A 15,324-nucleotide genomic window follows, 5' to 3' on the forward strand; every position below is an offset into this window, starting at 1 on the left:
TTTTTATTTTTTTATAAACTTTTTTTTTTTTTTTTTTTTTTTAGTTTTACTGTGTTTTCAAGAATTAATAAAGAAAAATATATGGAGAATGCTACAGAAATAGCATGGTTCAAGTCCATGGCCAACATAATGCATAGCAATAATCTATACCAACATTTCTGTTCTCAAAATATGGTTTAGATTTGAGCATTTTTTTTGGTAATCATTTGTACTGTCTTCATTACGATCTTAGTCAGTCAAAGGATGCTTATAAAAAATCAACACAGTCTTGGGAATAGAAATGGAAAAATATGAGATGCCCAGTTAAAGCTGAATTTCAGATAAACAGTGAATAATTTTTAGTATCGATGTATCCCAGTATTATGATTTTTTTTTTGTATAAGTATGTACCAAATATTGTATAGAACATACCTGTAAAATTATTCATGTTTTATCAGAAATTCAACTCTAATTGAGCATCCTGTATTTAATCTGGCAGCTCTTCTTGGGAAGTACCACAGTAGTTAAATGAACATAGACACAGATGCCAAACAAACAACCCAAGGTGGTTCTGGTTACCAAAGCAGCTGTGTAGCCCTGGACATGTCACTTAACCTACCTGAACCTGAGTTTCATCATCTTTAAAGTGAGAACAAATAATACCTACTTTACAGGCTTTTTATAAAGATTAGAAATTTTATGTATTTAAAACACCTGGCACATAATAGGTTTCCATTAAAGAGTACCTGTTATGATCAGAACAAGAAAGAAATACAAACCAGTTTTTTTTTTTTTTCCATCTTAGTAAACTTATAGTGAGAATCTCTAATGACAGCACTGAGCAGCTAAACAACACATTAGACTGAGATCTTGCTGACTGTTTACTAGATCCGAGCTTTGGCCAGTAACAAAATGTATACAAAACTTAACCTCCTTCTCTCCTCTGCTACTTGCCTCCTCTCATGTTACTTACCAAAGATCATACAGTTTATTCGTATCAGTGCGTGAATATATGATGCCTTTTTACATTGTCTTTTTTCCCTAGAGCTGTAATTTTATTTTAACCCTGCCTTTCTCAGACATCTATTTTTTGTGCTATTAATTTTTATTAAGATATAGTTTACATATTATCAAATTCACCATTTTAATGCATACAATTAAGTGGTTATTAGTATATTCACAGAGTTATGCAACCATCACCACTATCTAATTCCAGAACATTTTCATCAGCTCCAAAAGGAAACCCCATGTTCTTTGGCATTTATTTCCCCTTCCTCCCTCCCCCACCCCCTCCCAACCATTAATCCACATTCTGTCTCTATGGATTTGTCTCTTCTAGACATTACATATAAATGGAATCATACAATATGTGACCTTTTGTGTCTGGCTTCTTTCACTTAGCATATTTTTGAGGTTCATCCATGTTTTAGCGTGGTTTAATAATATTCAGTTGTATGGATATAACCACATTTTGTTTATCCATTCATCATTTGATGGACATTTGGGTTGTTTCTAATTTTTGGCTATTAGGAATAATGCTACTATGAACATACTTGTACAAGTTTTTGTATGAAGTGTATTTTCTTTTCCCTTGGGTATGTACCTAGGATTTGAATTGTTGGGTCATATGGTAACTCTATGTTTAGCATTTTGAGGGATTGTGACACTGTTTTCCAAAATGGTCACCATTTTATATTCACATCAGCAATGTACAGAGTTCCATTTTCTCCACATCCTTGCTTGTTATTATCTGCTTTTTTTTTAAAGTAGTCATCTTAGTGGGTGTGAAGTGGCACCTCATTGTGGTTTTGATTTGCATTTCCCTGGTGATTAATGAAATTGAGCATCTTTTCATGTTCCTGTTGGAAAAATATCTATTCAAATCCTTTGTCCATTTTAATTGGGTTGTCTTTTTATTGTTGAACTCTATATATTCTTTTTATATTCTCATCAGATATATGATTTGCCTGTGGGTTGTTGCTTCACTTTCTTGACAGTGTCTTTTGATGAACAAAACTTTTTAATTTTGATGAAGTCTTATTTATCTATTTTTAATTTGGTTGTTTGTGCTTTTGGTATCACATCCACGTTGTCTTTTCTTCCTTGAGGAAAAAAATGAACACTAACCCAGGAGTGAAAAAATATGGGTTCTCTTCCCAACCTTGTAATTACATAAACATATGACCTTAGGCAAGTATTTAAATTCATCAGAACTCAGTTTCCACATCTAAAAAAGGAAGCTTGGTTCAGAAGAGTAGGCACTGTGTAGTTTTTTGTGAATAAATTATCCTTATGAAACCCCCTATGTTAGTAGTTCTCAACCTGGGGCAGTTTTGCCCTCCAGGTAACATTTGGCAATCTCTGGAGACATTTTTGGTTGTTACAACTGGGGAGGGATGCTATTGGCATCTAGTGGGTAGAAGCCAGGGGTGCTGCTAGACATCATACAATGCACAGGACAGCACCCACCGCAGAGAATGATCTAGGCCAGAATGACAATAGTGGTTGAGAAGCACTGCTCTAAAATTATAATTCTAGTATTCCAGTTTATTTTATTTTATCTTATTTTTTCCATTTTATCTTAAGTGGTAGTTTTTTAATTTGTCTGCCATAGCCAGATAGTTTTGTGTTCTTAGCCCATTGCTTGGGGTATTAGCCTAATGAGGATAGTAGTAGGGAGAGGTACCAGTGAAGGTAAAAGCGTTTAGATGTTGTAGGATGAATTCAGTTCTTGCAAGTCAGGAGATTTTGGGATGTGTTTTTAGGGCTATTTTAAACTATTGTGTCTTTTAACATGAAGAAAAAAATATCTCAATATAGACTCCTCCGGGCAAAGCCTTGTAGATGTATTCTTCTTATTAAGTCTTTTTCTTTAGGGTTTCCAGAGCAAAATAGTTTTTTTTGAAGTAGTTTGTACATGCTATGAAGTATATCTAATCAATCATAATAGGAAAAAAAAAAAAAAAAACAGAACAACCTGATGGAAGGGATTTGCAGTTGATATGTCTCTATTATTAGTGACTTGTTCAGACAATAATATTTCAAAAGAAGTTGATATTATTATTCCAGCTGATCACTGTACCTCAACTTTTTCTAATACCATCTACTAGAAAATACTTATTTACTTGAGTTCCACACATAATCTATCCAAAATAAAACAGACAATAGCTTGAAATATGTTTTGGCATTTCTAAAGGTCTTGGCATGTAAAAAAAACAATTAAACTTGCAGGTATTTCTTTTCTGTGATAATGTTGCTGATTGTTTCATGCCCTGTATTATTAGATTTAATCATTACCACAAGCACTACAGCTGCCATCATCATCATCATGGACTAAAATTTCTTAATTGTAATATATCAGACTCTGTTTTAAGCACTTAATGTGCATATCTCATGTTTTCTCACACAAATCCTAAGGTAGTTTTTTTTTTTTAAATCTCCATTTTGCAGATAACAGAAAAATGTACAAGAAAGTGGTGAAGTATTTGCTGAGTCATTTCTATAATAAGCCTTTTCTTGTATATCAAAACTATTTCATATTTTTTCTTTTCTTTTTTTTTTTTTTTGTCTTTTTCCGTGTCCGGCAAAGGTTCGCAACCCTCAGTGTCGCCCCCGCGCCTCGCTCAGCCAGTGAGCGGGAACCGGTCTGTATGTGGGATCCGAACCCTCGACGGGAGCGCCGCCGCGCTTCCCAAGCGGCGCACTAGCGCAGTGCGCCACTGGGCCGGCCCAAAACTATTTCATATTTTAACAATGGAGAAAGTATGTTTATTGGTAAATCTATAACATCGATGTCCCTAATTTTCTGGCACCCTAGGTAATGGCCCTCGAAGACTGAGTTATTTCTATTTCTTTTCAAGAAGAGATGTCTTAAGATTAATTATTTGTCTCTCTAAAAAGTATGTGCATATGGCTAGCCTGTTGGTTAGCTCAGTTGGTTAACAACGCCAAGGTCTAGGGTTCAGATCCTCTTACCAGCCAGACACCAAAAAAAAAAACCCAAAATGAAAAAAAAGTATATGCATGTATCTTGATGCTGTTATAACACCTTCCTATCTCTGCATAATTATATAATTTAAAAACTTCACAACTTCTCCATCATATAAGTAATGGAAGTGTTTTTGTTTAACTTTACAGGAAGCAGTAAAAGAAAACAATAAGAGAAGAGAAATGGAAGAGAAGTCTAGGAGGGCAAAGCTTGCAAAAGAGAAAGCTGAACAAGAAAAATTAGAACGCCAGAAGAAAAAGAAACAACTCATTGATATAAGCAAAGGTATGAAAGTATTTCCAATTTTTTAAAAGATGCATAAAGTACAAAATAATTGCACTTCTTTATTTTTGGATTATAAAGTAAATAACTGTGTTCTTAGTAGAAATTTCACAATATTATTAGTTACTCGTGTCACATTTTTCTTGGTGTACTATCTGTATTTCTTATCACCCTACACTGAGCATTCAAGAATTTTGATAACCAATGAAAGGTGGTATGTTGTTGAAATAGTCTTTTTCTCCTCATTTATTTTACCATTTTATATTATGTTCTGGATGAAGCAGTGGTGAGGAAAGAAGAGGGTTCGAGATGAAAAGTGAGAAACTGGTATAGGAAGAGGAACTTTAGCCCTTAATTTCATTTTGTTGGCACATGTCTGTTGACAGTGCAGTAACAATTAACAGTCTTCCTTGGGGGCTTGAACATTTCAAGTCATAATAGATATCAACAGCACTATTACGAGTTGAAAAAGTAGAGAGGCATCTTGTTCAGCGGTGAGCCTAAGTACAAAATGCTGGTATATCCACATAGTGTAGAGTAAGGTGTTTTCTTGGTTAGCAAGAATAACTGTCTGTCATAGGTGGGTTGTTTAATTCGGTTTCGTTTTAAAGAAGAGAGGGCAAAAGAAGAAAGTGATTGGTACCAACTATCTGCACTCTGAAAATTTAAGAATGAAAAAGCATAGCCTTTGCCACCTAAGGGTTAGAGAATCTGAAAACAAAACAAAAAATCTGAACAAGATACAAGGTAATATGATTGATACAGACCATCTATTAGTGAAGATAATACTAGTAAAAATTGCAAATACTTTATAATGTCTATATATGCCATATGCCAAGCATTCTTCCAAGACTTTTACATATTTTAAATCAATCCTCACAACGTCTCTATGAGGCAGATACTATTATTATTTCACTTTACAGATAGAAAACTGAGGCTAATAGAAATTCATGAACTTCAATTGTCATCCTAAACTTTTTCTTTAGGATGTTTTCTTTTCTGGTCAACTCTTCATGGCCTTAAGTAAGAGAGCAGAGAGTAGGCAATATCGAAATCTGAAACGAGAGAAAAAGTTAACTTCTTCCATTAATCCTTCCACAAGCTACCAATCATTAACCAAACTGGCTTGTTCTATTTCAGGCCCTCTCTCTGGTCCTCTTACTGTCTAGTAGAAGTCTAAGCATATAAACAAATTATTGGGCCGGCCCCGTGGCGCACTCGTGAGAGTATGGCACTGGGAGCCCAGCAGCGCTCCTGCCGCGGGTTCGGATCCTATATAGGGATGGCCAGTGCGCTCACTGGCTGAGCGCGGCCGGTCACAAAAAAAAAAAAAAAGAAAAAGAAAAAGAAATTAAAGCAGGCATGAGTAAGGAGAAACACATTTTTTAAAAAAGAGAGGGACTTTTTCATACAAAGTGCATAATCAGTGCAGTATCTGACTCAAGATGAAAACTTGAAGAGACTGAACAAGGCAATTAAGGGGAAGGGTGCACGTGGCTAAAAACAGGTTTTCTCCCCATGATGTTCTTTCTCTTCCATCCCCACAGTACAACTTTACCCTGTCGGGTGCATCTATCCTACTATTGTTGTGTTTTGTAGTTTGTGGTATTTCAAAATCATTTATTCTTACTGTTAAATCATTGTGTGATGAATATGTTCCTGTAGAGAAGTAGCCATAATCTTAAAAGAAAAAAGTCTGTTCTATTGCATAATAATGTTCATATTTTCTGTCTTGACTACCACACAAGAATAAATGGTGTAAATATCTAAATGAATGAATGAATGAATGAATGAATGAATGAATGAATGAAAAAGAAATTAAGGAACTTTCCCAAAGTCACACAGAGGAAATATTAGCATGAAGATCGGAATCCAGGTAGTCTGGCTATAGAATCTTTGCACTTATCCATGCCACTCTCAAAATAATAATAATTATTATTATAACAACAACAACAACAACAACAACAAACATGCACCACTTACTATGTACCAAGAACTATTCTATGAATTTTCCATTTATGACCCCATTTAATCCTTGTAAAACCCTATTAGGAAAGTGCTACTATCTCATTTTAAAATGAGGAAACTGAGGCACAGAGAAGTTAAGTAACTTGTCCAAGGTCATAAAGATAATAAGAGGTAGAACCAAGATTTGAATACAGGCAGTCTGTGACCAGAGTTAATTATTAATTATTATTAGGTGTTTTAAATTATAATTGTTAATTATCATCATTGATCATTATCAAGTATTCTTCAATAATGTCTCTTAATGGCTCATCTTCTGAAATGATATCTATACCATTAAGTTTATTGTTCATAATTTTTAAATATATACAAATTTTTAGGAATTAACTATAGTTTATCTCTCCTACCCAGGAAATAAATATAATTTTAGGAGAAGGAAAAAAGTAACATTATATAAACAGCTGATGTAAAATAGAGCAGTATTAACAGAATTTAGCAAACAAATTTCATAAGTAGGGTCAAGAGAACTGGTCTAGACTGAAGGTCACTCAGTTAGGAGGTAAGTACTAGAGCACAGCATGGCAATGTGTATTTGTAGGAAGTTATTACTTAAAAGGGATGAAGTCAATATAAAAATACTGAAAGTTAGCTCCCTTATGTGAATGGAGGAGTAGTGTGAGAAGAGAATGGAAGAGGTAGTAGGGGACAGATTATGAGCTAGCTAGCTTTCTTTCTTTTTTTCATTTAAACAAAGAAGGTTTATTTGAGCACTAGTTAGGACTGCAAGCTGGGAGACACAGGTCCCAGAAGTCTCCAGCATGTGCTCCCTGTGAGCTTTCTTTTGTGCTGTGCTTTCATGTCTTACCCTGAAAGCTATGGGAAACCTATGGATGTTTATAAACTGGAAAGTGATATACTCAGGTAGGTTTCTTAGAATGATGATTTTGACAAAAGCAGAAAGAATGAATTGGAAGGGGAAAGGCCCGAGACAACAGAGGTCTCAACCCATTTTCACTAAAAAATTATTTTTATTTATTTATTTATTTTTTTAAAAGATGACTGGTAAGGGGATCTCAACCCTTGGCTTGGTGTTGTCAACACCATGCTCAGCTAGTGAGCCAACCAGCCATCCCTATATAGGATCCGAACCCGTGGCCTTGGTGTTATCAGCACCGCACTCTCCCGAGTGAGCCACGGGCTGGCCCTTCACTAAAAAATTATTGACAACCCTAAATATCTTTTGTTTATGTAGGTTTTTTTATATTGACATTTCGTGGCCTTGGTGTACCCTTGGCTTGGTGTTGTCAACACCATGCTCAGCTAGTGAGCCAACCAGCCATCCCTATATAGGATCCGAACCCGTGGCCTTGGTGTTATCAGCACCGCACTCTCCCGAGTGAGCCACGGGCTGGCCCTTCACTAAAAAATTATTGACAACCCTAAATATCTTTTGTTTATGTAGGTTTTTTTATATTGACATTTATCATATTAGAATTAAAACTGGGATAATTTTTAAATTATTCATTCAGTTAAGATAATAATAGTAAGTCTATTACGTGTTAAATAACATTTTTTTATGAAAAGTAATTATATTTTCCAAAACAAAAAATAGTGAGAAGAAAATTAGTGTTTATAATTTTCTTCAAAGTCTGGCTTTATAAAAGACAGCTTGATTCTCATACCTGCTTCTGTGTTCAATCTAATGTAATATTATTTGTCATGTAGCTTTTGGAAAACTCCACTATACACTCATGAAAGAATGAGAGAGAAAAATGCAAAAAAAGTGTCAGTATTATTATGAAAACAGTTTTGACCTTGTAGATCCCCTGAAATGATCTCAGGTGCCGTCAGGAGTCCCCAGTCCACACTTTGAGAATCTCTAGGGAGAACGGTGAAAAGAGGTGCAGTCTATCCAGTTTTATGCCAAGAACATAATCTTTCTCCCATACCACACCAATTTCCACCCACCCCCAAGTGTTTATCGACCTTTCACTATTTCCCTAAACATATACCTATAACAGGAAAAAAAGAAACAAGGAAAGGACCTATTTTGATTGTGTCTATAGTCTGTATTTTCATTTGCCAAGATTCAGTTAATTACCTCTTCGAATGTCATTGAAACCATAGGATAAATATCTAAATAAGTTTTTGTGCATATGCTCAGCTGAGTGATTTGAACATGAAACACACATTTTTAAATTGGATTTTCCTTTTATGCATTGTTATCATAGCTCTATTTACACATCAGTCAAATAGTAAACTGCACCATTAGCTTCTTGATTTGTGGCCCATATGTTGCAAATATTTATTATTATTACTACTTATTGTGATATTATTTTACACTTGGAGTATATGTGCGTTAGTACTTACAAATATGGTTCAAAAAGAGATGCTTCCATTGGAAGTGTGTAGCCTTAATTAAGAAGATGAGAAGATGTAGAAAAGACAGAATAAGAAGAACAGAGTCAGGTGTCAAGATGGAGCTCAGTGTCCATGAGTTTCTCAGACAGTGTCTTATGAAAGATGCTGTTGTTGATGAGATGGCAGGCAATTGCAGACATTCTGAGAGCTGAGAGGAAGCATGGTGGAGACACATCAAATGTGAATCCATGAGGTGTGAAAGCCTATGGAGGATGTGAATGAGGTGTGGTCAGAAAGAGATGCATAGAACTTTAAATGCATCCAATTAGAGTGCTGTAATCTTCCTTTCCACTGAAAGAGAGATGATATAGAACATCTGATTGCCATCATGAGATGTTATATATAAAGTGTAGAGTGATTTCATGCATGTATGACTAGACATACATGCCATTGGAAACAGAGGATCTTACCTATACCCAAAGTATTAGAGTCCCTTGGGTAAAGTAAGTCACACTGGAAATGACAAACAACTTTAAAAAGACATGTACTTTTTCTGTAAAGTTTCCATATCATATTGTAGTGGGCCGAATGTCCCCCCAAACTCACTGAAGCTTGAATTGTGTCCCCCAGGTTTGATGTATTAGAAACATGGCCCCCACTGTGACTGTTAGGAGGGTGGGAAATCCTATTATGGTGATTGAAAGGTAGAGCCTTGAAGAGGTGATTGGATTGTAGGACCATGTGGTAGTGAATGAATTAAAAATGGTGGTCAGGGGCGTGGTTCTGAGGGCTATAAAAGAAAAGAGAGGAGAGTCTGTCTCTCTCTGCTCTCTCTCTGCCCCACCATTTCAAAATGTGATACCCTGTGTCACTGTTGCCACCACCAAGATCCTTACCAGATGTGCTCCTGGACTTTGGACTTCCTAGCCTCCAATACTGTAAGCAATAAATTTTGTTTTTCTTTATAAAGTACCCAGTTCCTGGGTATTTTGTTATAAGCTACAGAAATTGACTAATGCACATATCAAATTGGCTAAATGGCACCCCACCTTTTAAAAAAATCTTCCGTGATCCTGTATTGTTACTAAGTAACACTAGTAAGGTATATTTATCTAGCATGCAAAATTATATAGATTCATCAAGGAGAAATATTTGAGAATCTAATTATTTAGAAGGATAATAGGAGTAAGCAAACACAAAAGACAATTTCTGTAATCTAGATGTGATAAACTGAGCTCAGAATTAGGTAAAGATGTCATGAAAACCAAACAGCCAGGGAATTATATCTTTTAAGTTAAATCCATAAAAATATCTTGTAACAAGTCTCCATTTTGAGAGAATTGGAGCTCAGAAGGCAAAAGCCGTGATAAGAAAGTCTTTTTTTTAATTGAAAAGGAGGGGCCGGCCCGGTGGCGCCCTGCGCTAGTGCGCCGCTTGGGAAGTGCGGTGGCGCTCCCGCCGAGGGTTCGGATCCCACATACAGACCGGTTCCCGCTCACTGGCTGAGCGAGGTGCGGGGGCAACACCGAGGGTTGCGATCCCGTTGCCGGTCCTGGTCCGGTACGGGGGCGACACTGAGGGTTGCAATCCGTTGCCGGACACGGAAAAAGACAAAAAAAAGAAAAGGAGAAAATAGACATGATTATATGTTAAAGAGACACTCATTTTGTAAGCATTGAATGGCATGACTAAAAAGTTATTAAAGTCTCAACGTTAAAGAAGTAGAGATCAGTCTTAGCTCAGCTTAAAGGCCACTCTGTTCCTTTATCTCTTCATGCCTCAGTCACATCATCTGTAATACAGGATAATGACATTTACCTCTGATAGTTTTAGTGAAGATCAAATGCGATAATTAAGTACAGTACATAACACAGGACTTCCAATAAACTTGCCACTGATGGTGACAAAAGAGTTGTTTTGTGCTCATTGAACAATCTGGGAAAAGCTCAAGAAATAGTCCCCACCCTTAAGAAGTTTTCAGTTTTGTCAGAGAGATGAAATAAAGCTGAACCAGCAAATAGTTTTCTGTGTATTGATATGTAATAGAGATTATTTGCTCTGTAGAGCTATTTAGAAGGAGAAATTGAGGTCTGGTAAAATGACATAAGATGTCATGAAGAAGGCTAAGTACAGTCCCTGGACATATCAGTCAAGCTAGACCCTGATGGATGGGTAATATTTGGCTGAGCAGAAGCAAAGCTACTCAAATAAAAGGGAATAACATTAACAGTAGTGCATGTGAGCACGTCAGCACATCAGCCCATCAGCAAGCAGGTGTCGTGTTGGATATGTTTAATGGCCCACGGGAAAATACATCAAAATGATTAAGAGGATGGGTCTTAAGTTCAAGTTCTGGCTTCACAGTTCACTAGCCATATAATCTCTGGCAAGGTATTTTATCTTTCTCTGCCTCGATTTCCTCATCCATAAAATGGAATAATATTAGTACCTGCCTCGTTATTGTGAGGGCTAAAGCAGGTAACCCTGTAGAACACCGGAAACGGGTGTTATTTATACTCTAGTCTATTCATCAATTATGTATTGATGTCTTTTGGTCTGTTACCGGTCTCTGATAGTTAAATATCCAATGTATACTTTCTGTTGTTGTCATTGTTAGAGGAGAGTTTGATTTGGAAAATGGTTGGAAAAGTAGGATGGAAGCAGACTGTGAAGAGCCTTGAAAGTCAGACAGGGGAACTGCGGCATGATGAGGTAGGAGAGCTAAGGTTATTGTGGGAATTCGTTCGGGGATTACCAAGTTAGTAAGCCAGATGCATAGGAACGGAGAGTTGACCGCAAGAAGGATGTAGCTGGAAAAGAACAGTGAAAGGTGAAGAAAAAGGAGTTAGCTCATACTTGATTCTCTCTTCAAAGGAGTTTAAGCCTGTGACAGTGTAAGAAGGTGGTAACCAGAAGGAAGAATTTCATAAAAGAGATGAAAAAAAGGCAGTGGAAGTTGCAAGCAACAGATCCACTGATGGGCTACTTTTTTTTTTTAAAGAACTGCACAGTTTTACCAATAGATAATTATATATTGATATCTTTTGGCATATTAGATTATTTCGTTCATCCAACCAACATTTATTGCCCCATTTCCCAAATAATTATAATTAGAGCATGCACAGTAATATACCATTTATTCAAATGTAAAATTGAGAAAGCTAATTTAAATGCAGCAAAAAATATACTAAATCAATAAATGTACTCTAGTATGTGTGTAACAGTATGCAAACTATGCAAAGTACTTGCTATAATGTATGTCCTCCAACCTTAGGTTTTATTGGTATAGATGATAATAAACTTAGGGACTACTAAAAAGAGATTAATTAATTCTGTATGTAGAGAAAGAAAGCTTACCAATATTTATAAATAGATCTCTCTCTTTTCATGTTTATGGAAGTCAGCAAATTAACTGCAAGGACTTAGAGGAAGCAATAGGAAAAAAATACATTAAAAAATCAGTGTTTTGAAATTGCAAACTACAAGTGTGATTCTTATGCAAATATTATTTAATCAGGAACAGTTTTACTCCTCCTTGTATAAGATTATATGGAAATTAGAACTGCCTATTTACTTCTAGTATAATGATAAAGAATGAGCTACCTTAGCCAGATTTGATGATAAATCAGTCTTTGGAGAGTGGATTAGCAAATTTTGACAAATCTAAACATTTAAACCCTATTAGTGTGGTTGATAGCCACTTTGTTTTTCTCTGTGTTCCAAGTTTTAAAAATAATTATAAGTGAATAAATTCATTTCACATTATATTATTTTGATCTGGGTAGAATAGATCAAAAGTGTGTTTCCTTATGTCATATCCTATAGATATACCTTACATAGTTAAGATATAAAGCCTTATCTATGAAGAGAAAAAGAATATCTGGCTGATATTCTGTTTATTTAAATTACCTTGCTCCTTACTTTATCAAACATTTCAAGAAATCTACATTTATTCAAAATCAGGACTTTTTCACTTTGTTCTCTAGATTTGTTTTGCTCAGTGACGATTTGATGTTTGTGTTCCGAAATAAAATTATTCAGTACAGTAAAGATTTGCCCAGATCTTTGGAGCTTTAGCAAACTAAGGTGTTTAGTATAAATTCAGGCCTTTGTTATTTTAAACATATTTAGGTCCATTTTAAGGCAACATCATGCCATGCTGCTGCCATTCATTCAGTTAACATTTGTTGAATTTCTAAGTTCAAGCCCTAGGTTAAGGCATTGAGGTACACAGAGGAGCTACATTGTAGTAATCATCCAATGATAAATCACACCCTACTGGGTGAATGTGCTAATCCCAGTGACATGGCATCTCAGGCAGATCTCTCCATCACTGGTTTAGGCTGCAGTTGAAATAAGTTTAGCCCCATTTCCTTTGAAGCCAGACAAACCAGGATTGAATTCAAATCCTGGCTCTACCCCCTGCACAGTGTATCCTTGGGCTCTTCACCTAACCTCTCTGATCCCCAGCTTCCTCATCTGTAAGACTGGGAGGAGAAGGGCATCTGTGATCTCAGAGGATTTTCTTAAGAACTAAATGCATGCAAATCTCTTAGCACTTGCCTGGCACAAGGTTAGCACTTAAGTGTTAAATGTTGTTATCTCTTTAATAATAATACTTATTTCAGCAAACATATCAAGGAAAACTATTGATGGCAATAATTATTACAGGAAAATCTTGGTCGCCTAGCCTAGGGGAAGAGGTGTTTTGATTAATCTGACTTTGTAATTATATAGAAAGCCATTTCTGCATCAGTCTTTATCATCCATAATCATTCTGAATTCTGTTAGTGTGCAACCCTCCTTTCACAACCACCTGCCCCTTTCCCCAGTTATTTTTGGCTTTACATTTTGTACAAGTGGAAGTGTGCACATATGGCACTTAAATATAATTTTGGACATATAGACAGACACAATATATATTTACTGGTAGATCATTGGAATTTTGTTATCTCTGGGCCATTATTCAGAGTGTCAGTGATCAGTGTTCACTAGTATCAGAGAGTATATTTAATCTGTACTATTTCCCAGATACACTCTAAATTAATTGAAGATTCTGGTTATTTTTTTCTGTAGCCTATTTGAGCCACTTATCACTAGTCATTTTTTTTTTCTGACCTCATACTAAAATAATTACATTTCTGGCATCAGATCACTGTAAATAAGTGCTAAACTCTCTGTCTGCCTCACCAGTAAAACAAATTTCTGCATCTACTAAAAATATTCTTTTAAATGAGAGGCAAAAATAAATATGTGAAACAAGACAGGTAATATACTTTAGATCACATTAAGAGTTCTACATTCTAAATGCAGAAACTCAGATTTATAAAAACTATAAGATCTGTCTTCAGTGTGCTGAGCATTTAACAAGATTTCATCAATTCCAGTGTAGAAAATGAGTAACGCTGGCAGTTACAAATTTGGCTTTTCTTTACAGTATATGTTTGTTGACATGTACACCTTATGCAACTTTACTAGGCAGAAATTCATGAAAATATTGGAGCAGGTGGGTGAAAACAATAAAATTGACTACAAAAGAAATGGCTAAAACACAGTGTAGGTGGCCTAATCATTTATTAGAAACATACTTTGGTTCCATATTTTAATATTCTAATTCTTATTATAGAAAAGAATCAAATGAATAACAGCTGTTATATACCAACATTGCAATTAATTTGTCTCTGTTCTTAGTCAAATGTGTTTAGATTCATGTCAGTAATTACACCTAACAGATTCACAGAATCAACAAACTGCACTGAACCCAACTGAGTCTCTAATGACTTTTTTTTTTTTTAATTATATTTGTTCCACCCACATTGAATCCCTGAGCCCCTGGGCTACTTCAGAATCAGGACAAAATCTATTGTTACACTAAATGTGAAAAAGGATTATTATGGATGGAAACCTTTCAGTGATTTTTAATTTAATTCTACAAGTATTTAGTCAGTGCCCACAGTGTGCTGAGCAGGGGTGACACACCCTAATAATAGTATTGTATGTCTGATAACTCAGCACCATTAACCTACTTAAGGGCTTATTAACTTATCAGTCTTTCTCCCTCTCTTGTGTGTCTCTTCTGTAAGGAGTAATGGCTCTTGCTGTATGTGGTCCCACATGTGTATGTGTGTATGTGTACACTCACACAGAACCGTGGCCAGCATATAACATACAGATTTCATATTTTTCACATATTGAGTGTGTGTGTGTATATATATCTTTAAAACTTTAATGTTTCTTCTTTATAATAGTCAATCCTCAGTCCTCAGTTATACCTTTCACATATGAACAATCTGTAAAGTATATGATATCTTGACTAGTTAGTGGGAAAAAATGGGAAAGAAAACATGTCTTAGTTTAAGATAGCAGTTATGCCTTTGTTCTAATGGCATTAGAAAAACATTAAAACCTAAAGGTAGAATACCTGACTGTCTAAATCAACAGTGGGTTTCATATGCTATTTCATAGTAGCTCAGAAGATGATAATGCGTTTCATTTGGGAATCAAAAAATAATTATCTTCTTAAATGTGCGATTAACCATAGATGACATAATACTTTTACTTGTTTGAACCAGTACTGGAATTTACTTTAAATGTACACTGTTTAAAAAAAAAAAATTCTCTCTGTCAGAGTAGCTATTTCAGAGGTCCTGAATTTGATTTAGACTTTCTATTTGCTGAGCCCTGGAAAAGATTTTACCTAGGAATTATTTGGAGCATCATTAAACAGGATGGATGCTTATAGGTCTAGG

General features: G+C 35.5%; 1 protein-coding gene across 1 annotated transcript in view; it reads left to right on the forward strand.

The window, feature by feature from the left end:
• Positions 1 to 3,973: 3,973 nt before the first annotated feature.
• Positions 3,974 to 15,324, forward strand: part of LOC103602440 (protein diaphanous homolog 2-like) — a gene marked incomplete at its 5' end in the record, with an annotated part of 31,240 nt that continues 19,889 nt past the window's right edge. The window contains 2 exons of the mRNA XM_008586839.1: positions 3,974 to 4,004; positions 4,124 to 4,252. Coding sequence (XP_008585061.1) covers positions 3,974 to 4,004; positions 4,124 to 4,252 — 160 coding nt within the window. The remainder of the gene's footprint in view (positions 4,005 to 4,123; positions 4,253 to 15,324) is intronic.

This window comes from Galeopterus variegatus, unplaced genomic scaffold (genome assembly GCF_000696425.1).
Source record: "Galeopterus variegatus unplaced genomic scaffold, G_variegatus-3.0.2 Scaffold4151, whole genome shotgun sequence".
NCBI classification, from domain to species: Eukaryota; Metazoa; Chordata; class Mammalia; order Dermoptera; family Cynocephalidae; genus Galeopterus; species Galeopterus variegatus.